A 27,762-nucleotide genomic window follows, 5' to 3' on the forward strand; every position below is an offset into this window, starting at 1 on the left:
GAATGACGTTACTTCCTTTCAACATGGCGCTGACAGGTTGCTAACAGAAATCGGTGTGATTTCCTTTCTGGAATAAAGGATATTTTTATGTTTCTTCTTAGTGCTCCAATGTTACCCTCTGTAAAAAAATAAGACTACAACAACACTATTCTGTCCACGGGACAGCAGCTTTGAATACAGTTCCATCACATCATGTATGAGAGTAAAACGAGAAACATGTTTTTAAACCGAGCACTGGAGAAGATTTTAGCCGATAAGGAGGTGAAAAAAGCTCACCATTCCCAGTTGCGCAAAGCCTGTGAGGTGGCACTAGGTGAGTTATATTGTGGCAATGTGTAAGTTTGGGGTGTCATCATCATTTGTCATAGGCTACACACATTGTGCTACTGCACCAATGACTATCGGTTCGATACATGAAGTGCTTGGGTACATCGTTGCAATTCGTTCATTGTAGTAACGTTCAAAACAAGTATTGCTTTTAAATCTCTGCAGAATCGAGATTCGATTCAAATACTGGGCCGAAAACAAAATCAAGCATGATCAATACCAATTATCTAGTTTGTTAGGATATGTATGCTTGTTGTCGTCTGGGGTGTAGCCTGGGAGAGGGCGCAGGTGTTAGAGGGGTGGTCCACTCCATTGTGACCACACCAGTATCCCGTAATTACCCTGTGCCTTCCATAGACGGCATGTTTAGTTACGAAACCATACTAAATTATTCGTTTTAAATTTTGATCAGCGCAAGCCTATTTGTATGCTGCCATCATTGCTTTAATAATGTTGACAGTGTTTACATTGGCAGATTCATTGTTTATAAATAGGCAGATTCACACAGATACAAAGATTGTATAGATTATGATGTAATTCTTTGGGGAGAGGAAACATGGTAAAAATATATTACATTATTTTAATTCAGTATTAACATTAGCAATTGATGCAATTATTCACTGAGAGTTTGATCCCACCCTGTGGAGACAGACAACAACATTACAGTGAATGATGTGGCTCAAGAAGGGTACTGTGGGCGGGACTGTGGCAATGGGACAAGAGTTTGCTAAACAAAACTAGATAAGGTATGTATCCCAAATGGCACCATATTCCCTATAAAGTGCACTACTTGTACCCAGAGCCCTATGGGCCCTGGTCAAAAGTATTGCACTATACTTGTGTGCGTTTGTGGGTGCACCACTAACCCACTAATTGTGTCAACGGTTTTGATCTCTAGCCGTAATAGTAATAGTAATAGTAATAATAGGCTATGATCCCAAAAATGTCCCAAGTAGTGAACTGTCCACAGAAAGCTCTGATCCATAATTCCTTGAAGTCAGTCTGTGGTAGTGCTGAAAAACAGCCCGTGCCAGGAGGTTTATGCTTGCCAGCCGTTGACAACAATAACGAAAATGCAATTGCATATACACTGAACAAAAATATAAATGCACCATGCAACAATTTCAAAGATTTTACTGAGTTACAGTTCATATAAGGAAATCAGTTAATTTAAATAAATTCATTAGGCCCTAATCTATGGATTTCACATGACTGGGAATACAGATATGCATCCATTTGTCACAGATACCTTAAAAAAAGGTAGGGGTGGGGATCAGAAAACCAGTCGATATCTGGTGTGACCATAATTTGCTTCCTTAGCATACAGTTGAACAGGCTGTTGATTGTGGCCTTTCAAATGTTGTCCCACTCCTTTTCAATGGCTGTGCAAAGTTGCAGGATATTGGCGGGAACTGGAACACGCTGTCGTACAGGCCAATTCAGAGAATCCGAAACATACTCAGTGGGTGACATGTCTGGTGATTATGCAGGCCATGGAAGAACTGGGACATTTTCAGCTTACAGGAATTGTATACAGATCCTTGCGATATGGGGTTGTGCATTATCATGCTAAAACATGAGGTGATTACAGCGGATGAATGGCACGACAATGGGCCTCAGGATCAGCAAACCGCTCGCCCACAAGACGCCATACAGACTGTCTGTCATCTGCCCGGTACATTTGAACCTGGGATTCATCTTTGAAGAGCAAACTTCTCCAATGTGTCAGTGGCCATCAAAGGTGAGCATTTGCCCATTAAAGTCGGTTACCACACTGAACTGCAGTTAGGTCAAGACCCTGTTGAGGACAACGATCATGCAGATGAGCTTCCCTGAGACGGTTTCAGACAGTTTGTGCAGAAATTATTCAGTTGTGCAAACCAACAGTTTCATCAGCTGTCCGGGTGGCTGGTCTCAGGTGAGAAGCCGGATGTGCAGTACCTTGGCTGGCATGGTTACACGTGGACTGCGATTGTGTGGCTGGTTGGACGCACTGCCAAATTCTCTAAAATTACTTTGGAGGCAGTTTATGGTGTAGAAATGAACATTCAATTCTCTGGCAACAACTCTGGTGGACATTCCTGCAGTCAGCATGCCAGAGTGGCCTTTTATTTTCCCCAGCACAAGATGCACCTGTGTAATGACCATGCTGTTTAATCAGCTTCTTGATATGCCGCACCTGTCAGGTGGATGGATTATCTTAAATCAAGGTTCAATAAAATACATTAAAATCTTGTCAAAGGAGAAATGCTCATTAACAGGGATGTAAACAAATTTGTGCAGAACTTTTGTGCTTATGTAAAATGTCGGGGATATTTTATTTCAGCTCATGAAATATGGGACCAACACTTTACATGTTGCGTTTTAGGGGACGTTTTAGGGATGGACCTACCTGAATTTGTCCAATAAGAAACTCTTGTTTTCTTTTTTAATTTTTGCTAAATGTTTTGCTACTGTGTGCACTAATGAATACAACCCTGGTTGGTAGAGGCCAGGGGTGATGATGTCACTGATAATGAGGCCATTGGTGATGATCTCATCATGACTCATGAAGTAATCATAAAATGGACAGTAGCTCCTATGAAATTATATTACGGAATTGGATGTTTTCTGTCCTGTTCACAGAGCATCTCAACTGTAATTGTATTGCCAGCGGACATCAATATCTGTATGGAGTATTTAATTTGGCAGGATCTTCTATGAAGTTCAAGGGCAGGAATGTATAGTCGTGGAGGACATGGGCTAATTTGACAAAGTGCCCATGCCTTCATGTAATGAAACCCTCTACTAATGCCATATAACATTGGCTGTTGATGTACAGCATTATACAGGCCATGCAGGGCCAATATCAAAGGTATTTGGTTAATTGTTTCTCTCTTTCTGTTTTCAGAGGAAATTAAAGAAGAAACAGAGAAGCTGAGGTAGGTTTACTTTGAGATGTAGTGTGTGTGTGTGTGTGTGCATGCATGTATGTTTGAAATGTCGTCTGTAGTAAATAATGAGTTGTTTTGATGTGTCTCCTTCTCTTGGCTCCTGAGAACAACAATCTTCCTTTCTGAATATGTTGTTGGTTGGTAAGCCAGACAGGCCTGAAGTTCAGTGCAGCTCAGTGACCCGCACATCTCCTGTTGGCTTCTGTGTAGAGGTTTCATCCCCGTCACACCTGAGCTCTCACATGTCCTAGTCACCACCCCCAGGCCCCAGGCTGGAACACTGACCAGACAGAATGTGATTCCCAAATGAAACCCTACCCTCTATATAGTACACAACTTTTGACCAGGGCCCATAGGGAAAATGGTGCCATTTGGGACACTCCCACACACACTGTAGCACAGCAGTCTAAAGCTTTCATCACTTCTCACTCAATGTTAAAAACAATACACTTTTTAACATGTATTGACAAAAATAAATATGCTTTGGGGAGATGAACGCCTCTCAATTAAAGTTTTGGCTAATCTGCTTCGTTGCCAACTGAATTAATGTTTGAGGAAATGAGAGGGAGGGTGGATGGAGCTGAAACGAGAAGTGTGATACAAATATTGACTCAGTAGACTGGCTCCCCCAGCTACTGTAACTGACATTGGCTACATCCTGATTCTCTACCTTTCTCCCAAAATGTGTTCACTCGTACATCTCCCCTCATGGATTTAAAAGCATTGGATTGAACTAAGCATTGGCAGTAGGGAGTGTTCAAGTGCACACTTCTGGAGAAGGGTAAAGAATTGGAATGCAGCTATTGTGTTTGTGTCATTGTCCACCTAGCAGACACTGGTACCCCTCCCCTGTCCTCCTCTCTACCCCTGTAACCAGTTTGCCATTGCTCACTGAGGCACAAATGTCCAATATTAGGTGGTTGAATTCCTCAGACATGTTGTTTGGCCTAATGTTTTAAACATTTAGTTGCCACTGTGTACCCCCCACCCCCCAGTCCCCCTCCTGGAGACAACAATGCTGATTCCAGTACCCTACCACCGGTCAAGTCCAAGGATACCATCATTGAAGCAGACAAGTACTTCCTGCCATTTGAGTTAGCCTGCCAGTCCAAATGTCCTCGCATTGTCATCACATCTTTAGATTGTTTACAGGTCAGTGGTACACTACACGCATGGACGTGCACACCTGTATACACACCCAAATACAAACAGCTTCATTAGATGTATGTCTTATTTTGGCAAATGGCACTGATCAAAATATGTCTATAGAATGTGTCTGTATTACTGTCCAATACATGCACCATTGAGGGTTAACCTGACTTTTATTTCTCCAGAAACTCATTGCTTATGGCCACCTCACTGGAAACGCACCAGACAACACCACACCTGGTAAGAGGTTGATCGATAGAATCATCGAGACGATATGTGGCTGCTTTCAAGGCCCTCAGACAGACCAAGGTATTCAGCTACAAATTATAAAGGTATGAGCTCCCCTCTTCTCTTCCTTTCCTCCACACTGTGTGTGACAGACACACCAGCCCCAGCCTGCCTCTCCTCCCCTCAGTGTTAATCCTGTGTCAGGCCTGACTGGCCTGTGTCTGCCTGTCTTTCTGTCGTCTCGCCACTGAGCAGATAACACACATCAATGGTGTGTTCAGGCCCTTCCTTTCAAGGTTGTGCCAAACTGGTTGATCTAACATTTGACAGATATATATAGCGGACGTAATCCTCAGTTATTGGTTTTTACTGTTCAATATTACTGCCCACTAAGCAATAGCATCAAAATCATGATTTTCAGAGACAGGAGGCAACCATAATTGATTTGTTAATGATAGGAATGATTGAAAATGGACATTCTCATGTTGTTATAATGTTTTGTGTTTGGTCATAAAAAGCTTATCTTGTTAACTGTGAGCGGTAGTGATTGTTAGTTCGGTGCCATAGAAATAGAATGGATTTCCCCATTCAAGTCAATGATGCCGTAATGGGTATACTAGCAGTAATTTAGGGTGTACCCATAGGAGTAAACCATTCTATTTCAATGGGTGCTGTCACTCTGCAGGCTCTGCTGACATCGGTGACCTCTCAACACATCGAAATCCACGAGGGCACAGTGCTGCAGGCTGTCAGGACTTGCTACAACATCTACCTGGCCAGCAAGAACCTCATCAACCAGACCACGGCCAAGGCCACACTCACACAGATGCTCAATGTTATCTTTGCACGTATGGAGAACCAAGCAGTAAGCACTCTCTCTCGTTCTGTCATAATTGGGCCATAGAAATAGAATAACTAGAACAGGTGTCCCCATTCAAGTCAATGTGCCATGACGGGTGGACCAGTGGCCATATTGAGTGTACCCATAAGTGTATTCTGAGGGCCTTTTCCCATTCCAGTAATTATATTTCTATGATTCCGGCATCAATGGAAAAGAAGCTTGAACATAATTATAGAATTTTTCAAGTTTGTTTAAACTCTCCGATGATATCTGGCATTCAAATCACAGGATAAATTGTTCTGGGTCGTCCAGAAAGCAAATGCGTCAGGTACAGCTTGCAGCAGGGAAGTGTGTTGCGTTCCGCTGCTTGGTGTTGAAGTGGCTGATGATATATGAACTCTCTTCTGGGTATGTGTGCATCTTGGCATGACTCGTCTCTCTGCTATCTTTGCCAAGTGGGATCTTTTTTCCAGTAGAGACGCGCAGGCCTGCCTATCAGCTGGCTGCTGACCCGACCAGGGAACCAACCCTGACTAAGCCCCCTGCATTAAAGAGATACAGTATAGCATTCCCTAAAGTATGTTGCCATGGTCAGTGTTTGCATTGCTGCACTGAATGCTTTGACCTTTTATGAGCTGTGACGTCACCACTCGGCAGCCAGTTGAGTTCATTTAAACCTAATCTCACAATGCCAGTCAGAAATCAAGAATGTAACATTGTTTATCATTTACGACTTGAAGACACTGGATTCAGAAAACAATGTATGTGCTTAGTACCAACATTGTGATTGGTTTCCTTATAATGATCTGTATACCAGACACCATGAAAAAAATCAAATGATACCCAGTGATGTTTTAGTGCTTGGCTTGACAGTGCATGGTCTAAAATTGTTTGGCCTATCGTTATGTTTTGTGCCGTCTAAGGCTATGCATTAAGTGATAACTTGTGTCTGTGTTTCCGTTTGTGTCCGTGTCTGTGTGTGTGCGTGTGTTCCCTTGTCTCACCAGCTCCAGGAGGCCAGACAGATGGAGAAGGAGCGTCTGAGACAGCAGCATCTGCAGCCGTCACCAGTCAGCCAACAGGGGCAGGAGCCTCCTGCCTTGCCTCATCTGGAGCCCACTGCCTCGCCCCAGCAGAAGCCTCCTGCCTCCCCTCATCTGGAGCCCCCTGCCTCCCCTAAACAGGAGCAGCACACCACCTCACCCCCACCTCAGGAGGAGGCCACCCAGATGCCTGAGCAGAACACTCGTGAGGACCTGGAGCCTGAGAACGGCTCTGTGTTCTGCAGTGCTGAGAATGAGCAGACTGAGGCGGACCAAGCTACCGCAGCTGCTGCACAGGGTAAGTCTCTCTCTCTCTCTATGGAAATCACTCTACTGTCTCTATGGAAAGTTGTCTACTGTCTCTATGGAAGTCACTGTTCCATATTTCAGTGTGTTTCACCTTCATCACTGCATTCGATTAGGAGACGTAAAATCTATGCACGTGAATTAGTATTCCTATACATTCTTTGCTGAGAGGTTTGCCATGGTAGCCCTTTACACAGTCTGAGAATGGCAGATTTTGTCACAGATAAGCGCCTAAGTTGGAACGCAGTGGCTGTATAATAACATGCTATAAATTATGTCAGAGCTCTGCGCTTCACAGCTCTGAATGGGTTTTGAATGACTGACGTTCTGAACTTGAGCACCACACGTGACAAGAAGTTGCCCACATCCCTCCCAGTAATTGGGCAAAATGTTTTGTTGTCTGAGTGAGAGTAATGCTGTAAATTAAGATGACTCAATTTATTTTGAAAGATGAGACGTTGAGGATTATAATGAATACCGCTTTGATGCCATACAAGCAAGCCATACATCCATGAGTCCAAATGTGCACATCACATTTCCATATCATAAACTGATGTCATATACAGTGTCAACGTTTTTGTTCACTGTTGGATGTACAGTTACAAGATGACATGGCGCCATAGCCTGGGTTGTTCCAAAGCGAATGAGCCTATTGGGAAGGAAGTTCTCTGCAGAACACGCACCTGAATGCACTCCTTTCTATGCACACCAAAAGGATGATCTGTTTCTCCGAATTGCCTTGCGATTTGATCCTCACTTGACTCATATTGCGATTTATAATAGGCTGTTTTTGGATTGCGTAAACAACAACAGTCATTGTGTGATGGCGGGGATGTTCCAAACAAAAGAACCACAAGTGTGTTTTCTCTAGCTCTTCAATGGCACAGCTAGGAGAGCTAAAAAAAAACATCTTATAGCTCAAGGCTCTTCTTTGATTCATAAGTGCATTGAAAGGACTTAGGAAGTGTACACACTTTGGAGAGGTGTGTGGCCACTTGGAAACACCAGTTATTCCTCTCACTCAAACCCTTGTCATTTTGTTGTATTATGTTGCACCCACCCTACATTTTCCAGAAATATTCTTATCATGTTACTGAATGTATCCAGAGTATTTTCACATTTATTTGTCAACAAATGTGGTGAAAAGCAGTGCCTGAAAAAGTACCCAATTGTCATACTTGAGTAAAAGTAAAGATACCTTAATAGAAAATGACTCAAGTGAAAGTCATCTAGTAAAATACTGCTTGAGTAAAAGTCAAAGTATTTGGTTTCAAATAATACTTAAGTATCAAAAGTAAAAGTATAAATCATTTCAAATTCCTTATATGAAGCAAACCAGACGGCACAAGTTTTTTAAATTTACGGATAGCCAGGGGCACAATCCAACACTGACATACAATAATTTACAAATGAAAGCATTTGTGTTTAGTGAGTCCACTAGATCAGAGGCCATGGGGATGTCCAGTGATGTTCCCTTGATAAGTGCGTGAAATGCGCCATTTTCCTGTCCTGCTAAGCATTCAAAATGTGATGAGTACTTTTGGGTGTCAGGGAAAATGTATGGAGTAAATAGTACATTATTTTCTTTAGGAATGTAGTAAAGTGAAAGTTGTCAAATATAAATGGTAAAGTACAGATACCCAAAACAACTACTTAAGTAGTATTTAAAGTATTTTTTACAACACTGGCGAAAAGTACAGTAAATGTAAAATGCACATGAAATTAACAGTGTAATGTTTGAATTCAGCCTTGTCAGTTGAACTGTTATGTTCTCAACTAATAATTTCTCCATAATCTCCAAACTGTCCCTTTCAATTTCTTCCATGCTTATGCATATTCTTTTCATATTTCTTCTGTAAGGAACATTTCAATTTAGCCCTATCTATACAGCCCAATTACCACGAGTGTAAAGGGCTACAGAGCTCTTAGATGGCGGGAAGGAGGTAATGAAGCTTCCATCAGAATTCAAGGAATATGTTCTAAATGACACCCTATTCCCTTTATAGTGCACTACTTTTGAAGTAGTGCACTTAGAAGTAGTGCACTTAATAGAAAATAGGTGATGTCTGAATATGGTGTACATTCCAGAGGCAGTTAAACTCTACAAGGTATTACAAGGCAGAGGTCCTTTATTGGTATTCATAATGAAATGGTCTTCAGAGACTTCTGCAGTTTAATATGTTTTGTACACATATAGCTGTGCCGTGGTAGCAGTAGTGGAGTGATGGTAAAATAACTCTCTCAAAGACTTATGTGCATTGGTTTATCTTTTTGTTGTTGGTATAAATGTTTTACTGTCACACACACCAGATATATTCAGTGAAATGTGTTGTTTTGCTGTGTCAGCCATAGTAGTACGGCGCCCCTGGAGCACATTATAGTTAAGTGCCTTGCTCAAGGGAACATCGGCAGATTTTTCACCTTGTTGGCTGGGGTATTCGAACCAGCGACCTTTCGGTTACCGGCCCACTGCTCTTACCACTAGGCTACGTGCCGCCCTTAAATCCTACAATTTACATTTAAATCCTCAGGATATTGTCCTCTCCTGAAACTTGAAAGTAATTCCATTGCAGCTCAATCTGTGTCAATCTGATTTAAGTAAGTATGGTGAAGTGTGTTTACATTGCTGTTTACAGATGCTAAAGGGGTTGTTGAGCAAGAACCATTCAACTATGAGGAGGAGCAGGCTCAAGAGATGGTCCAGACCATGCTGCAGGAAGATGTCAATACAGTTGTTGGAGGTAACACGCCATTTTCTTAACTTTATACTCTTATATAGTCTGTCTTCTCTGTAGAAAATTGGACTCACTTTAGTTCCTTGAGAAAGTTGTTGACCATGCACAAGGAGGATGGATTTTGAAATAGAAATTATCTTTCTTTATCATACATTTTTATCCCCATGGTTATGTTTTCTGAGATGATCCTGAGTTCTATTTTAGCTGCCAAGGCAGCAGCTACTCTTCCTGGTGTCCAGCAAAATTAAGGCAGATATACAATTTTAAAAACATTATAATACATTGACAACAGATTTCACAACACATTAAGCATGTGCACTCAGGCCACTACTTTACTACCACATATCTACAACACATAATCCATGTGTACGTGTGTGTATAGTGCGTATGTTATCGTGTGTGTGTGTGTATGCATGTGTCTGTGACTTTGTTTGTGTTGCTTCACAGTCCCGCTGTTCCATAAGAGGTATTTGTATCTTTTTTAATTCTGATTCTACTACTTGCATCAGTTACTTGATGTGGAATAGAGTTCCATGTAGTAATGACTCTATTTAGTACTGTGCGCCTCATACAGTACAGTCTGTTCTGGACTTGGGGATTGTGAAGAGACAGGTGGCATGTCTTGTGGGGTATGCATGGGTGTCTGAGCTGTGTGCCAGTAGTTCAAACGGACAGCTCGGCGCATTCAACATGTCAATACCTCTCACAAATACAAGTAGTGATGAAGTCAATCTCTCCTCCACTTTGAGCCAGGAGAGATTGACGTGTGTGTGTGTGTGTGTGTGTGTGTGTGTGTGTGTGTAGAATGCAGGGAGAGTGTGTGCAGCGCTACAGAGTGTGTAGACGATATGCCAGTCCCGGTGGAGGAGGGCGGGCTGGGCAGCGACACAGAGAACGTCCATGCCAATGGTATCCCTGGCACACCCATATCTGCCAGCTTCACCCCCTCACTGACAGATGACAGGATCTCTGTCTCCTCCAACGACACTCAGGTGCCCACCCACACTGCTCCCCAACATAGAATAGCGTTGTATGCATCTTAAATGGCACCCTATTCTCTTTATAATGCACTACTTTTGACCACAGCCCTATGGGCCCTGGTCAAAATTAGTGCACTATATAGGGAATAGGGTGCCATTTGGGATTCATAGATTGTCTGTGGAGTTTTAACATCGGTCGGTTTGGTGTATTCATGTACATTTGTGCATATGAAAATGTATTATTTTTTAAATTAATCTCAGATGAATCTGTGCATTTGGTTTTCTAGGAATCTGGAGCTACGAGTGGTTCGTCTCCTGTTGCTAAGTTCTCCCATATCCTCCAGAAGGATGCCTTTCTAGTTTTCCGCTCTCTCTGCAAACTCTCTATGAAGCCACTGTCTGATGGACCTCCTGATCCTAAGTTAGCTCTCCTTCATACCCTGTCACACCTAGTTACTGTATGAATAGACCGGTAGGATAGGTCCACAGGAAATGACTGTACGATTTAACCTCTTGTTAAAACTTTACTTAAAGCCTACAGGTATAATAACTTAGCTTTATAACTTGTTCTAAACTTTTTTTATAATGTCTTGTAATAAGGCTAATAGTATGAGGCCAATAGTATGTTACGTCCCTCTATGCCAGGGTTGTCCAATTCTGGTCCTGGATGGCTGAAACACTTTGTTTCTACCTGGTAGTTAATTGCACTCACCTAGTATCCCAGGTCTGAATTAGTCCCTGATTAGAAGGAGAGGATGAACACAAAGTGTTTCAGCCCTCCAGGACCAGGATTGAACTGCCCTGCTCTATGCATGACATTGTCCACTGTATTAGTCCGCATCATTATGAGATGATAGTATGACATTATATACGTGCTCATGGCAAGTCTTAACATGCATTATATTTGGCTGCTTTAAGTAAATGTTTTCTGTTTGTCTCTGTAGATCTCACGAGCTGCGCTCCAAGGTGCTGTCCCTCCAGCTGCTGTTGTCCATCCTGCAGAACGCGGGGCCCGTCTTCAAGACCAACGAGATGTTCATCAACGCCATCAAGCAGTACCTGTGTGTGGCGCTGTCTAAGAACGGCGTCTCCTCTGTCCCCGAGGTCTTCTCGCTCTCGCTCTCCATCTTCCTCACCCTCCTCTCCCACTTCAAGACTCACCTCAAGATGCAAATCGAGGTACTGGAACTGTCTCGATTCATTATGGGTCTGTCCTAAATGGCACCCTATTCCCTTTGAATCATTACAAAATGATTTAGACAGAGTTTTGTTAACAGATATGGTGGAGTTTCATCACTGAGTTTTTTTCCCTCAGGTGTTTTTCAAGGAGATCTTCCTCTACATTCTGGAGACGTCCACCAGCTCCTATGATCATAAATGGATGGTGATCCAGAGCCTCACCAGGATCTGTGCAGGTTGGTGTCTGGTTTGTCTACTATACTTCACACTACCAGGGCTTTGTCTATCTGTAAAACCCTGATGAAGGGTTGAAACACGTTGGTTTTACCAATAAAAAAAAGCTGCTGGATTCCCTCTTCACTTCAGTTTGCTCCTCTGTTCATGTACCTTGAAGGGAGAGCGAGGTAGCAGCAGTACTCCTTTCTCTTTGGTTTTCTGTTTCCCCGGCCCCAGGTATAGTACAACCTCCCACTACTGGGGCTTTGACAGACACTCACCTCTGTCTCTTCCCTCTCCTCACAGACGCCCAGAGTGTGGTGGATATCTATGTCAACTACGACTGTGACCTGAATGCTGCTAATATATTTGAGAGGCTGGTCAATTACCTATCGAAGATAGCACAGGGTAGAGTGGGGCATGAGCTTGGCACCACACCTTCTCAGGTAAGAGATGCTTCCAATGGACACTCACTATCCATAGATCTCCTTTCCTGTTGTGTGACCATTTTAATGTTGTTTTTTGTTGTTGTTGTAGGAGCTGAGCTTGAGGAAAAAGGGTCTAGAGTGTCTGGTGTCCATTCTCAAGTGTATGGTGGAGTGGAGCAATGATCAGTATGTGAACCCTAACTCTCAGACCAGTCTAGGTAAGATACCACTTACTTACTACTGTTGAATAAGAGCTTCTGTGTTTCTCCTGAGACCAAACTGTCCTCATTCATAACCAGAGCTTCTGCAATAGCCCAGGCCCTTCTTACTGACACGCAAACCTGCTGAGGCTTTAACTACATATCTGAGATCTCTCTCCAGCTCACACTGAACTACATTTTTGTTTATCGTTACGTGTTCCATCACTGATCTGGATCTGTTTTGCTCTCTATCTTTGATCTTGTAAGGAAGAGCAGGTAAATCCTGAATGTATTCCTAGCCTTAAACACCCACTGTTCCAGTTAGAGCCTGAGGTTGATCTCGATAATCAGTTTTAGAAAAAATCCCCCCTGCCTTAGTGTTAGGTAGTAGCTACCTTTCAGTTTGTTGTGTGGCCTTGTGTTTGTTAACCCGCTGTGAACACAGGTGGTGTTCAGGCTTACAGCTGCAGACCTGGTACAGTAGTGAGCCCCTGAGATGATCCAGGTTGCGACCTCTAACAGTGTTTAGAGACCGCAGGAGCGGTAGAAATACTCTTAATGATCGGCTATGAAAAGCCAACTGACATTTACTCCTGAGGTGCTGACTTGCTGCACCCTCGACAACTACTGTGATTATTATTATTTGACCATGCTGGTAATTTATGAACATTTGAACATCTTGGCCATGTTCTGTTATAATCTCCACCCGGCACAGCCAGAAGAGGACTGGCAACCCCTCATAGCCTGGTTCCTCTCTAGGTTTCTTCCTAGGTTTTGGCCTTTCTAGGGAGTTATTCTTAATATTATGGGATGTCCCTACGTGCCGCCCCTCTTCTGTAGGTCAGGAGAAGCCCGTGGATCAGGAGCCCAGTGAGAGCACCAAGCCACCAGAGAGTATCAACCGCTACGGCAGCCTCAACTCCCTGGACTCCAGCGCCTCCTCAGGCATCGGCTCCTACAGCACCCTCATGTCAGGAACGGACAACGCAGAGCAGTTCGAGGTCCTCAAGCAGCAGAAAGAGATCATCGAGCAAGGCATCGACCTGTAAGTGTGTTGGAGACTTAAAGTGTAGTCAGAGCAGCTATCAGTGGCCCAGAGTGCTCAGTGTGGCTGTGTTTGAGAGTCGGACTGAGCACACTGGCTAATCTACAAATCACCTTGCATCCTAAATAACTAATCGTTATGATTTGTAGATCAGTCAATCCGCTCAGTCTGTGATAAGTGACTGAGCATAGTTGATGCTCTCAAACATGCCTTTGTCATACAGATGTGTAATTTCCCCCTCTCTCTCTTCCTGTGCAGGTTCAACAAGAAGCCAAAGAGGGGCATCCAGTACCTGCAGGAGCAAGGGATGCTGGGTACCACACCAGAGGACCTAGCCCAGTTCCTGCACCAGGAGGAGAGGCTAGACTCTGTAAGCACCTGCTGAAATGACATGCAATGAATGAGACTAACTTCCTCTTAGCTTGTAAAAAGAGATATCTAACGTGTGTTCTTCTTACTGATGTCCAAAAACATATTGAATATACACTGCATTTACATTGTGATTGTGTATATTGAAATGCCTCTGTATGGACTTCCTTCTTTGCTTATCAGACTCAGGTGGGTGAGTTCATCGGGGATAACGAGCGCATTAATAAAGAGGTGATGTACGCCTATGTTGACCAGATGGATTTCCAAGGCAAGGACTTTGTCTCGGCTCTGCGTCTATTCCTGGAGGGCTTCCGTCTGCCCGGAGAGGCCCAGAAGATTGATCGTCTCATGGAAAAATTTGCGGCCAGATATTTAGAATGTAACCAAGGGTGAGTCTCTATCTGCTTTCCATCTCAGTAGACAGACTGCATGGCCTGCGTCCCAAGTGGAACCCTTTTCCCTTTATAGTGCACTACTTTTGACAATGGAATAGGGTGCCATTTGGGATGCAGTCCATGGTGTGGCTTTAATAGATGTAGGTTGTTCTAATGTTAGACCGAGGCTGCGGATCCGAAGGTAACCGGCATGTTCCGCCCCCCTGGAAGCCTCTTCCCCAGAGCTGAAGATCCGGATCACGTTCTGTTCATGTACCTCATGTACTTTACTCACAAATGTTTGTGGTCACCCTCCCTTCACATTTCTCACTGTTAATCGTGTATGATAATTCTTCAAGTTTTACCCATATGTCTGCATGCCAACCATTTGATCTCAATCAGCTTAATGAGAATGTGCATTTAGATCTCGAGATGTACAGTGTTGTTACAAAGATCTTGTAAGCCCAGTGGCACACTCTGTTTCGTTTTGGCCGCATGAGAGAAATAATGGGATCTTGCAGATATTGATTCAACTTTGATCTAACTTTATTAAACGAGCACCTTTTTCCATTCATCTCTGAAATTCACCAGAGTAGCCTGTTCTCTGGGCAGCCGAACGAGTAGAGCAGAGACTGTGCGTAAAGCTTCTGACTTTTAGGTGTCAGGAAGTGGGTCCCAGAGAATTCCTATCCGCAGCCACCCCCATAATGTTATTACACAGTACATGTTATGACATTGGGGTTTTTCTCTGTTCCTTCAGGCAAACTGAGTTCGCTAGTGCAGATACGGCCTATGTCCTGGCTTATTCAATCATTATGCTGACAACAGACCTTCACAGTCCCCAAGTAAGTATCTCAAGCAAACGGTTTCTTGATTAAGAGAGGTCATTTTCTCATATGTTAAAACATGAGCTGTGACCAAACATTTATTTTTATTTTTTTTATTTAAAAAAATGTAGGTGAAGAATAAAATGACAAAAGAGCAATACATCAAGATGAACCGAGGAATCAACGACAGCAAAGATTTACCTGAGGAATACCTGTCAGCTATTTACGATGAAATCGCAGGGAAGAAAATAGCCATGAATGAAACCAAAAAATTAACCCTCAAATCCAGCAAACAAAGTAAGTTGCTGGATGACAAAATGACATGGGTCAAGAAGAAACAAGCACACTAAATGGATTCAAAGCAAATCTGTCCTCAGAGGCACAGTGATGGCATCAACATAGGGTCGTGTGTGGTTAGTTGTTGGCAGTGTGTGTACATTAGGTGTGTTTTGTATGTGAGAGCATGCCCACCAAGTCTCTGTTTCCTCCAGGTGTAGCCAGTGAGAAGCAGCGGCGTCTGCTGTATAACGTAGAGATGGAGCAGATGGCTAAGACAGCCAAGGCCCTGATGGAAGCAGTCAGCCACGTCCAGGCTCCCTTCACCAGCGCCACGCACCTAGACCACGTCAGACCCATGTTCAAGGTAACCAACCTAGACCACGTCAGACCCATGTTCAAGGTAACACATCTAGACCACGTCAGACCCATGTTCAAGGTAACCAACCTAGACCACGTCAGACCCATGTTCAAGGTAACACACCTAGACCACGTCAGACCCATGTTCAAGGTAACACACCTAGATCACGTCAGACCCATGTTCAAGGTAACCAACCTAGACCACGTCAGACCCATGTTCAAGGTAACCAACCTAGACCAAGTCAGACCCATGTTCAAGGTAACCAACCTAGACCACGTCAGACCCATGTTCAAGGTTACCAACCTAGACGACGTCAGATCCATGTTCAAGGTTACCAACCTAGACGACGTCAGATCCATGTTCAAGGTAACCCGCCTAGACCACGTCAGACCCATGTTCAAGGTAACCCGCCTAGACCACGTCAGACCCATGTTCAAGGTAACACGCCTAGACCACGTCAGACCCATGTTCAAGGTAACACACCTAGACCACGTCAGACCCATGTTCAAGGTAACCCACCTAGACCACGTCAGACCCATGTTCAAGGTAACTCACAGAGACCACGTCAGAACCATGTTCAAGGTAACTCACAGAGACCACGTCAGACCATTAGAATGAATTACCAGTAGGACAAACATTAGAATGAAACTCATTCTATTTATATATTCAGACCAATGTTCAAGGTACAACATCCCACTGCTGTCTAACATATGTCACCATTACTCACAGTACTAATGCATTCCTTTCAGTATAAAATGGAAATGTAGCTGATGTTGTAACCAAATGCAGAATACCATTTTAAGATCATATTACAACCCTCATAAAATCCTTCTTTGTGTATTGACTTTGTGTGTTTTTCCCCAGTTGGCATGGACCCCGTTCTTAGCAGCGTTCAGTGTGGGTCTTCAGGACTGTGATGACACTGAGGTAGCCTCTCTGTGCCTGGAGGGGATCCGCTGTGCCATCAGGATAGCCTGCATCTTCACCATCCAGCTGGAGCGTGATGCGTACGTCCAGGCCCTGGCGCGGTTCACCCTGCTCACAGCCAGCTCTGGTATCTCTGAGATGAAGCAGAAGAATATCGACACCATCAAGACTCTCATCACCGTCGCCCACACTGATGGAAACTACCTGGGCAACTCCTGGCACGAGGTTAGTTTTGTTCTATCTTCTATCCTGGTCCTGGGGATCCAAAGGGGTGCACGTCTTTGGTTTTTGCCCTAGCAGTAAACAGCTGATTCAAATGATCAACTGATCATTCAGCTTTGATGATTTAAATCAGGTGTGTAGAGCTCGGGCAAAACATTCAATGTCCACCCCTTTCGTTCCCCAGGACCAGGATTAAGAAACTGTTCTATAGTATATTGTCACTGCATTACATATTTTTTTCTTTTTTTTCTCACCTTTATTTAACCAGGTAAGCTAGTTGAGAATAAGTTCTCATTTACAACTGCGACCTGGCCAAGATAAAGCAAAGCAGTGCGACACAAACAACAACACAGAGTTACACATGGAATAAACGAGCGTACAGTCAATAAAACAATAGAAAGTCTATATACAGTGTGTGTAAATGGCGTGAGGAGGTAGGCAATAAATAGGCCATAGTAGCAAAGTAATTACAATTCAGCAAATTAACACTGGAGTGGTAGATGTGCAGATGATGATGTGCAAGTAGAAACTCTGGTGTGCAAAAAAGTAAATAAAAACAATATGGGGATGAGGTAGGTAGATTAGATGGGATATTTACAGATGGGCTGTGTACAGCTGCAGCGATCGGTAAGCTGCTCAGGTAGCTGATGCTTGAAGTTAGTGAGGGAGATATAAGTCTCCAACTTCAGCGATTTTTACAATTTGTTCCAGTCATTGGCAGCAGAGAACTGGAAGGAAAGGCGGCCAAAGGAGGTGTTGGCTTTGGGGATGACCTGTGAGATATACCTGCTGGAGCGCGTGCTACGGGTGGGTGTTGTTATTGTGACCAGTGAGCTGAGATAAGGCGGAGCTTTATCTAGCAAAGACTTATAGATGACCTGGAGCCAGTGGGTCTGGCAACGTACATGTAGCGAGGGCCAGCCGACGAGAGCATACAAGTCGCGGTGGTGGGTGGCTTTGGTGACAAAACGGATGGCTGAGTAAAGTGTTGGAGGCTATTTTGTAAAAGACATCACTGAAGTCGAAGGATCGGTAGGATAGTCAGTTTTACGAGGGTATGTTTGGCAGCGTGCGTGAAGGAGCCTTTGTTGTGAAATAGGAAGCCGATTCTAGATTTAGTTTTGGATGGGAGATGTTTAATATGAGTCTGGAAGGAGAGTTTACAGTCTAAACAGACACCTAGGTATTTGTAGTTGTCCACATATTCTAAGTCAATGGTTCACCTCTTGATCAACCAGGATATTAAGACAACGTTTTCAATGGCTTCTCTCTCCCAGTATTGTCACTGTTTTTGTTTTTTTACCCCCTTTTTCTCCCCAATTTCGTGGTATCCAATTATTAGTAGTTACTGTCTTGTCTCATCGCGACAACTCCCGTACGGGTTTGAGAGAGACGAAGGTCAAGAGCCATGCCTCCTCCGAAACACAACCTAACCAAGCCGCACTGCTTCTTAACACAATGCACATCCAACCCGGAAGCCAGCCGCACCAATGTGTTGGAGGAAACACCGTACACCTAGTGACCTGGTCAGCGTGCACTGCACCCGGCCCGCCACAGGAGTCGCTAGTGCGTGATGAGACAAGGATATCCCTACCGGCCAAACCCTCCCTAACCCGGATGACACTAGGCCAATTGTGCGTCGCCCCATGGACCTTCCGGTCGCGGCCGGCTGCGACAGCCTGGGCTCGAACCCAGAGTCTCTGGTGGCACAGCTAGCACGGTGCAGTGCCTTAGACCACTGCGCCACACGGGAGGCATCACTGTCTTTTAATTGTTGACCGACTTCGTCGTTGTCAGATAATTAATTTGTTCTCAATCACTTACCAGGCTAAATAAAGGTTGAATAGTAGTAACTCTCACTTCTCTCCTGCTAGTTATCACAAATGAGAATGTTTTTTAATGACTTACCAGGCTAAATAAAGGTTGAATAGTAACAAAAAAGTATTAACCCCGACTCTTCTGTCCTGTCTTTCACAGATCCTGAAGTGTATCAGTCAGTTGGAGCTGGCCCAGCTTATCGGGACAGGGGTGAAGGCTCGCTACATCTCAGGGACGGTCCCGGCCAAAGGGGGCCTCCTGGCCAGCCTGAGAGAGCAGGCCTCAGACAACTCAGAGTACCTGGGACTGGGTCAGTCCTCTTGCCTTTCCATGTCAGAGGTTGCGTCCCAAATGGCACCCTATTCCCTTTTCCACCCTAACCCCATAGGGCTCTGCTAAAAGTAGTGCGCTATATGGGATATACTAAGGTGCCATTTGGAATGCACAAGGCTTTTAGATGAGTCTCTGGGCTATTGTCACAATGCCTGGTTTCGTTTTTATATTCTGTTCATAATGTGTAATATAATCTTATGTATCATTGTCTGACTATTGGGGTTTTCTTAGAACATGTACCTTTCGCTATTTCTCATTACACATTGTTTGTCTTGCAGTTGGAGGTAATGTGGACCGTAAACAAATAGCCAGTATTCAGGAGTCCATTGGAGAGGCAAGCTCCCAGAGTGTAGTCGTTGCTGTTGACAGGTAGGCTGATAGAATGGGCCCTATGATGGAATTTATTCAATATGCTGTTTCCTCTCTCCAGTTTTATTACTCAATAAACCTCTAAAAGAAGTCACTATTGCAAATGGAGAAAAATGTATCTTATGGTTTTTCCCCCTCAGGATATTTACTGGTTCTACCAGACTCGATGGCAATGCAATAGGTTGGTATTGATTGATATTTCTCTACAAAAAAATGCTGTGTAGATTTAACCTCATTTGTGCTGAAGGTAATAATGGTTGAACAAAAATAATGGTTGAAACAACTAAATAAATCAGTTTGAATCGAGGTAGGTAGTTTGTACTCTGAAGTTATACAGGGTAAATGTGTGATATATTTGATCATTATTGTTTGAATATACATGAATATTAACAGCTTGATATGCATTTGTTGTCTTTTTGCAGTTGATTTTGTCCGGTGGTTGTGTGCTGTATCAATGGACGAGCTTGCCTCACCGACACATCCGCGTATGTTCAGCCTTCAGAAGATTGTGGAGATTTCCTACTACAACATGGGCCGCATCAGGCTTCAATGGTCTAGAATTTGGGAGGTCATCGGGGACCATTTTAACAAGGTTTTTGTATTTTTAATTAGGTAGCAATTTCTGTTGAAAAAATTCATAATCTGCATGTATTTATATGGAGCTGTTCTCTTGCTGGTTTTTGGGTGAGACAACAGTGGTTGAGATGCATTTGTATCTGTACAGGTTGGATGTAACTCCAATGAGGATGTGGCTATATTTGCTGTTGACTCCCTGAGGCAGCTGTCTATGAAATTCTTAGAAAAAGGAGAGCTCGCCAACTTCCGTTTCCAGAAGGATTTCTTGAGGCCTTTCGAACATATCATGAAAAAGAACAGGTCAGCTTTGTTTTATTTTGTAACCTGCACTAATTAGTGCTTGTCAAAATTGCTGCAATTGTATCCTTTGTGGCCTTCTACAACAATTAAATGATTCAAACCTTTAAAACTATTCAAACCTTGAAACAATTCACTTATTCAAATCTTGAAATGATTCAACAATTCAAAACTTGAAAGTATTCAACGATTTAAACCTTGAAATTATTCAACAATTCAAACCTGGAAAATTATTAAAACCTTGAAATTATTCCATAATGATTCAAACTGTAATTCCAACAGGTCCCCTACCATTCGAGACATGGTGGTGAGGTGTATAGCTCAGATGGTGAACTCCCAGGCTGGGAACATCCGGTCGGGGTGGAAGAACATCTTCTCAGTGTTCCACCTGGCAGCCTCGGACCTAGACGGGAGCATCGTAGAGCTTGCCTTCCAAACCACCGGCTACATCGTCAGTAAGTGTTGGGTTCTCTGAGTCTGACTAACACTAGCTACTCCTTGGGCAATGACATGACTTACTGATGTAAACATGAAGAATAGTAGAGGATGGTAGTTCAAAGAGAAACCTGTTTATTACCCGTTCCTGTATCTAGTCATTTCTCTGTTTTATATTTTTGTTCTCAGCGAATGTATTTGAGAAGCACTTCCCGGCCACCATTGACTCTTTCCAGGATGCTGTAAAGTGTCTGTCTGAGTTTGCCTGCAACGCCTCCTTCCCTGACACCAGCATGGAGTCCATCCGCCTCATACGCCACTGTGCCAAATATGTGTCTGAGAGGCCACAGGTGAGCAGTGAGCACTATATTGAGAAGGACTTGAAATACTCCAATAATTAACAGTTTGGTGTATATCAGAGATAAAACTAAGATGTTTAGTAGTTGGGCAGAAGTTATAAAGTATCAAATAGTCAAACAAACCAAAAACTATTGTAGGGTGATATAAGTGATAATGGAGATCACCTAGACGAAAAGGGAATGTATGGATTCAGGTATCATTTATTCAGGACAATCCAACTCTGAATGGCCATGAGATTCCTCTTTTACCCATGGATGTAAACCTCTCCTCCCTCTCTTGCCAGGCCTTCAAAGACTACACCAGCGATGACATGAATGTAGCCCCGGAGGACAGGGTGTGGGTGCGAGGATGGTTCCCCATCCTGTTTGAGCTCTCCTGCATCATCAACCGGTGTAAACTGGACGTCAGGACCAGGTAAGGCCTTTCTCATCCTACCTGGAACAAACATCTTTCCCAGGCCACTGTGCTTCTGCATCGTTTGCTCTTTGGGGTTTAGGCCAGGTAGCTGTAAAACACTTTGTGACAACTCCTGATGTAAAAAGACCTTTATAAAATTAATTTATTTGATTGAATACCTGTGTCCCTAGTCCTTGTCTCATCTCCTGACTGGAGGAAAATTAGTCAAATCAATGTATGCACAATGAACTACCAGCAGTAGTCTTTATTTTGTCAACCTGGCATGAATGAATGAGTTTCACAAGTGATGTGATCATCCCTGCTTTTGTTGCCTTAATGAGTAAAATAGCAGAACATATTTTTCTGAGTGTGGACCCTCTACTAATAAATCATCCCTGTTTCCTTGCCATTGCTCTAGGGGCTTGACTGTGATGTTTGAGGTGATGAAGACATATGGTCACACCTACAAGAAACACTGGTGGCAGGATCTGTTCAGGATCATCTTTAGGATCTTTGACAACATGAAACTTCCAGAGCAGCAGACTGAGGTTAGACTAAGCTAACCTAATTTTCCGGAACTTTGTGTCACAGCCATAAAATACATAGTGTGTGTACCAAATGGTTTGGCACTATGGGTACTGGTCAAAAGTGGTGCACTACATAGGGAATAAGGTGCCAGCTGCTGCATTTTCACGAACTTCGTTTTCCTCTTCAAACCCAGAAAGCTGAATGGATGACCACCACCTGTAACCATGCACTTTATGCCATCTGTGATGTCTTCACTCAGTACTTTGAGCCTCTCAGCGATATTCTCCTGGATGATATCCTGTCCCAACTGTACTGGTGTGTACAACAAGGTGAGAGGAGAGGGCTGGTTGGTTCCCTGTCTCATCTAAAACACCTCAGGGATTAGGACTCTCTCTTTCTTCACTCTATCTTTGATCTGCTCCCCCCCCCCCCCCCCCCCCCTCTCTCTCTCTCCCTCCCTCCTGTCTTCCTTTGACCCTCTGTCTGTCTCTCTGTCCCTCTGACCTCTGTCTCTCCTCAGACAATGAGCAGCTGGCTCGCTCAGGGACCAACTGTCTGGAAAATGTAGTCATTCTGAACGGGGAGAAGTTCAGCCCAGAGATATGGGACAAAACCTGCAACTGTATGCTGGACATCTTCAAAACAACCATCCCTCATGCGTAAGACCCTTTTTAATTACAGTAAATTATTACTGCAGTTGAACCACTGTAAGTGTGCAGAATTCATAGCAAGGGTAAATTGACTCTGTTCTGTGTTGGGTCTGCTGTCCTTAGGTTACTGACGTGGAGACCAGCTGGAGCAGAGGGGGAGCTGATGCCACAGTACGACCTCTCAAACCTGGTAGGTTTACTGCTCGTGTGTTCACCATTCCACTTTGACCATTTATTTAGTATTTTAAGCCACTGACTGATCATAATGACCTAACTGATCATAATGTAGGCCTACCAGAGGGGACTAGCATAAAAAACAATGAAGAAAATGCATCACATAACATTTTAACATGGAAATAGCAGTTCTATAATTCAGCATCAACCAATGTGTGGTGTTCAATGTAAGCCTACATGCAGGGCTTGACACTAACCTGTTTATTCACTTGTCCTTCGGACGAGGAGGTGACTGACATTTTGTTGTTGTTTGATGCAAGAAACCACTTTACAAAATAAAATGGATTATTATTCCCATACCATTATTACAGAGATTAAGACAAATTATGCTACCCTCTGCCTATTGTCTCGACACTGCCCCTTATAAAAAAAGCTCTTTACCTGAATCGCATTTCAAAGATGGCTAGAAATGTACACGTTTTGTGCTCTTGTAGGAAGCAATCACTCCCCCATTGTTGACTAGAAATTATCTATAACTGGGCTAATAACTCACTAACTAGTAAATAATATGAACAAATGTGCAAAAATGGCTACATGCAGCTCTCACTTTTATCTCAAAACAAGCGCATAATAATCGTGACCGCTCATGCTGTAAAACTGTCCAGTTCAAAGTGAATGACACAAATCCATATATGGCCATGGTTTATTTGCATATAGGCCTACTACAGCTCTGATTGGTTATGCGCACCGGTCTGTGTAGAGTAGGGGCAGGATGTGTCAATGTAAAAGAATCCTACAATTAAATCTCTTGCATAGTTAGTTTTGCCTACTAAGTATTGGATGGTTTTTGTTTCGGTATGTTGCATTGAAAGTGGCTAATATTGCATTGATTCAAACACAATTCCCACATTTAAAGTGAAACGTTGATTGTGTTAACAAACGGGGAAAATTCTAGAAAGTTGAATGAAGTTCAATCTCGTACTTCTCTGAGCGGGCTGATTTTTCTTCTGAGCGGAAGTCTGTGGGGAGCTGCGCGTACACGCCCAGTTTAGAGGAATCATTGGTTGTGATTATGTATGATGTGTTAAAAATCTAGGCTACATACTGGTCCCTCTCTTGTGTTCTCAGGACTCCATATCCCAGAAGTCAGTGGACATTCAGACTCGTACGGAGGACCAGCAGTCAGTGTGCAGTGTGGATAGGATCTCCCTGGAGAACCAGAGGCAGAGGACATACAGCGGCTCCTCGGGCACATATGAGGACGGCCATAGGGCTAGGAACCCAGCCAGTGAGTTTGTGTGGAGGTGTATGGGCAAGTCCTAGGCAGCCCTCCCCTTATTGTCTCTCCCCTTATTGTCTCTCCCTTGCCAATGACCCATGACGCTCACTTTCTCTCCCCCTGTCCCTGTCTCTCACGGTCTCTTCTCTTGTCTCTGTCTCTCACCTTCTCCCCCCTGTCTTTCACCTTCTCTCCCCTGTCACCATCCCTACCCCTCCAAATCTCTCCCTCTGTCCATGTTTCTCTCCTCCTGCCTCCTATTCCTCTCTTCCTGCCCCTCAAACTGGCTGTGCTGTGTCTGTCAATGTGTTGCAGAGATGCAGGAGCAGAGGTTATTCTCAGCGCTGCTCATTAAGTGTGTTGTGCAGCTGGAGCTGATCCAGACCATAGACAACATCGTCTTCTTTCCCGCCACCAGCAGGAAGGAGGACGCAGAGAACCTGGCTTCTGCACAGGTAACCAAAGAGTTTGTGTTGAAGTCACTCTGTTTCAATAACTGAAGCAAAGCCATTAAGGGCAACATTTATTTTATGGCAAATAATATTTTGAGAGGGGCTGTCAATGTTATTACAACTAACAACAACAAAAAAGTTTGAATCAGTATGGCTTACTAACATTTGGTTATAACTGAGCATTGTGTTGTCACTCTCCAGAGAGACACAGTAGATGCAGATGTCCAGTTGAAAGCCCAGGACCAGGGAATGTACCACTATCTGACCTCGGATCAGCTCTTCAAACTGCTGGACTGTCTGCTGGAGTCCCACCGCTTCGCCAAGGCCTTTAACTCCAACAACGAGCAGAGGACTGTCCTGTGGAAGGCAGGTATGTGACTCAGGACCCTCGATACCAGGGGTGTCAAGCGGCCCGAATCCTGCATGCGAGGGGGTCCAATCCGGCCCGAGAGTGGTTTGAGTAAAAGATTGAAATAAGTAAACAACATAAAAAATGTACTAATTTAATATACTTTAAAATGATTAAAACCGAATCAAAACTGTGTAGAAATGATAGTGGGCCTATATTCATACCGTTTCTTGACTGTCCAGCTCGCTAATAATCACTAGACAGTCAGGGATCATCGAAAATGTAAAAAACTACGGATAGAGGAATATTTCGATGCCAAGGAAATCTAACAAATGTTCAGTGCGGCCTTCCAGACCTCGTTGAAGACCGAATGCGTTCCCCGGGGGGTTCGCCGCCGGGTTCGACACCCCTGCTCAATACCTTCACACTGTCACAGCAAACTCTAATCTAGAGGTGTATGTGTCAGGCGTCTCAGAGTAGGAATGCTGAGTTAGGATCCTTTTTGCCTTTTAGATCACAATGAGTGAAATGACATGGACGGGGGGGATCTTATCCCAGATCAGCACTCCTACCCTGAGACACTTGATACATACGGCCCCAGACTAACATACAGTAGCAGTTGTCTCACAGCATGTTGGTGTTTCTAAGGTTTCAAGGGGAAGTCCAAACCCAACCTGTTGAAGCAGGAGACCAACAGTCTGGCCTGTGGCCTCCGCATCCTGTTCCGCATGTACACAGACGACAGCCGCAAGGCAGCCTGGGAGGAGGTGCAGAGACGACTGCTCAAGTAAGAACATAAAGATGTTTTCTTTCTGTTCTTTAACAAGATACTGCTCAAGTAAGACCTTTTCTAGAGGAAATGGTGCTATTGACTTGTGTTAAGAGTTTGTCTGTTCAGCACCTTTTAGTCAAACATTGTGGACAAGAGTGAATAGTACAGACTTTGAGACAACAACCATATATTTTGCTAGTCTGGTCAATCAGACTGACTGCTGCGCTCACATTTTGTTTAAAGTGAAACATCCCCAGATCAGGCTGGGTTCCATCAGGCTAATATTCTGCTGCTCGGATCTGGAAATACGTTCCACACTCACTCACTTCCGTAACGTCTCTCTGTCTATTGCAGTGTGTGTGGGGAGGCCCTGGCCTACTTCCTCACTCTGACGTCAGAGAGCCACCGGGAAGCCTGGACCAATCTCCTCCTCCTCTTCCTTACCAAGGTTTTGAAGATCAGTGATGACAGGGTGAGTCAATCAGAAAGTAGAGCCACATACACCTCTGACATGAAGTTTCCCCTAGGTACAGATCTAGGATCAGTTTCCCCTCCCCCAGTCTTTAACCATAGTGGGGGAAATGTAAGCCTCACACAAGATCAGCGTCTAGGGGCAATTTCACCCTAAACCCCATATACAACACTGTACCAAAAAATAAGTTGTAATTTTTCCTTCCCATGTCTTTGATGGAGAATGAGCTAATTGGGTCCCTTCCTGTATCCCTGTACTATCCAGTTCAAGGCCCATGCATCCAGGTACTTCCCGCTTCTCTGTGAGATCATGCAGTTTGACCTGATTCCAGAACTCCGGTCCGTGCTACGTAAGTTCTTTCTCCGCATCGGCAACGCCTTCGACATCTCACTGCTGCCTAGTCACCGAGAGGAGCTAGGTCCTGCTGGGAGCCAGTGACATCATCACTAGTGGACCAGCACAGGACACAGGCTGCTCAGTCTCTCTCTGGGGTGGGAGAGGGGAAGGGTGCATCCCAAATGGCACTACATTATGGTACTGGAAGCTCCTCCATGGATCCTCCAAGCTGCACAGTGATGTTAACTATTGACAGTAGTGTGGTGAGTGGGGCCCAGAAAAGCTGTGAATGAATTGCTGCAGTATGGCTTCCTTGTACAGCATAGAAATACCCTACAAGATCATACAGATGATGGTTATAACAGTGCAATTATTCTGGTCATTTCTGACCAGAGGACTAACTAACATTGTGGAGGCTGTGATATGTGCTTTTTGGTTTCTCTTGGCATTATTTTATGGAACTGAGGAGGTATGAAATTGTTAGTGAAAAGGATGAGTAACGTTAGCAGTGATTTTCTTTTGCACAGCCACCAAATACAACTAGACAATTCAAAAGTAGCTTTGTAATATACTAAGGCTGTGTTTACAGACCAATTCTGATCTTTTTTTAAATTCCACTAATGACATCAGATCTGATTGGGAAAAAAGATCAGAATCGGGCTGCCGGTGTAAATGCAGCCTAAAACCTGTCATGCGTTTTCTTTTGAAATCTAACAGCACTTGTCATTTCAACCTTACCATGACACTAATGTATGAAGATGAGTAAATGTTATTTCATTCTATGTATATACTGTAGTACTTTGTTTCAATTTAAACACATTTGAATTTGCTAAATCTTGTCAGCAGTCACCACGTTTGATGTATTGTCATTTAAAAAAAGAAAAAACAATGCTACATTGAATATATGGAGGTTAAATAGATGTCTGCTGAGTTATGAAAATCAAGACGCACATGGTGTTTGAAGCTGTACTTTGAGGATAGTGTTTCTTGGCAAGTCAGTTATATTGGGAAACAAGTGGTGTACATGACACAATTACCACCAGGAACATTCTCATTAGTCAATAAAGGTTTGTCTTTGCATTGATATGCAATAGAAGTAACTGACAGACGAAAATGCTTATTTTGCTACTTGTCATGCATGGCTTAGGAGCCGGTCGCAAATTAAACTGCTATCAGGTGAACTGAAACACAATGTACAAA

The 27,762-nt window shown here is 43.7% G+C and overlaps 1 protein-coding gene across 1 annotated transcript; it reads left to right on the plus strand.

Moving 5' to 3' along the window:
* On the plus strand, window positions 1–27,662 carry LOC129823990 (brefeldin A-inhibited guanine nucleotide-exchange protein 1-like). Its single transcript, XM_055883221.1, has 38 exons — window positions 1–313; window positions 3,218–3,248; window positions 4,256–4,412; window positions 4,595–4,741; window positions 5,323–5,502; window positions 6,486–6,819; window positions 9,464–9,568; window positions 10,367–10,554; window positions 10,830–10,963; window positions 11,487–11,721; window positions 11,858–11,957; window positions 12,244–12,383; window positions 12,475–12,583; window positions 13,406–13,610; window positions 13,869–13,980; window positions 14,163–14,368; window positions 15,114–15,198; window positions 15,312–15,477; window positions 15,672–15,823; window positions 16,682–16,969; window positions 18,944–19,094; window positions 19,396–19,486; window positions 19,627–19,667; window positions 19,909–20,078; window positions 20,211–20,362; window positions 20,642–20,814; window positions 20,984–21,144; window positions 21,438–21,568; window positions 21,969–22,098; window positions 22,272–22,407; window positions 22,599–22,737; window positions 22,852–22,918; window positions 24,031–24,190; window positions 24,497–24,636; window positions 24,835–25,003; window positions 25,631–25,769; window positions 26,109–26,226; window positions 26,491–27,662. The coding sequence occupies exons 1-38, from the start codon at window positions 193–195 to the stop codon at window positions 26,662–26,664; spliced, it is 5,637 nt and encodes a 1,878-aa protein (XP_055739196.1). The 5' UTR covers window positions 1–192; the 3' UTR covers window positions 26,665–27,662.
* The last annotated feature ends 100 nt before the right edge of the window (window positions 27,663–27,762 follow it).

This window comes from Salvelinus fontinalis, chromosome 26 (assembly GCF_029448725.1).
Source record: "Salvelinus fontinalis isolate EN_2023a chromosome 26, ASM2944872v1, whole genome shotgun sequence".
Classification (NCBI taxonomy): domain Eukaryota; kingdom Metazoa; phylum Chordata; class Actinopteri; order Salmoniformes; family Salmonidae; genus Salvelinus; species Salvelinus fontinalis.

What these genes read in the sequence shown, in the direction of transcription:
- LOC129823990 (XM_055883221.1), top strand. Translation starts at nt 193, where the DNA reads ATGTATGAGAGTAAAACGAGAAACATGTTTTTAAACCGAGCACTGGAG. An exon ending in TTGGCACCACACCTTCTCAG is followed by an intron (nt 12,384 to 12,474) that starts GTAAGAGATGCT and finishes TTGTTGTTGTAG; the next exon opens with GAGCTGAGCTTGAGGAAAAA. An exon ending in ATCGAGCAAGGCATCGACCT is followed by an intron (nt 13,611 to 13,868) that starts GTAAGTGTGTTG and finishes CTTCCTGTGCAG; the next exon opens with GTTCAACAAGAAGCCAAAGA.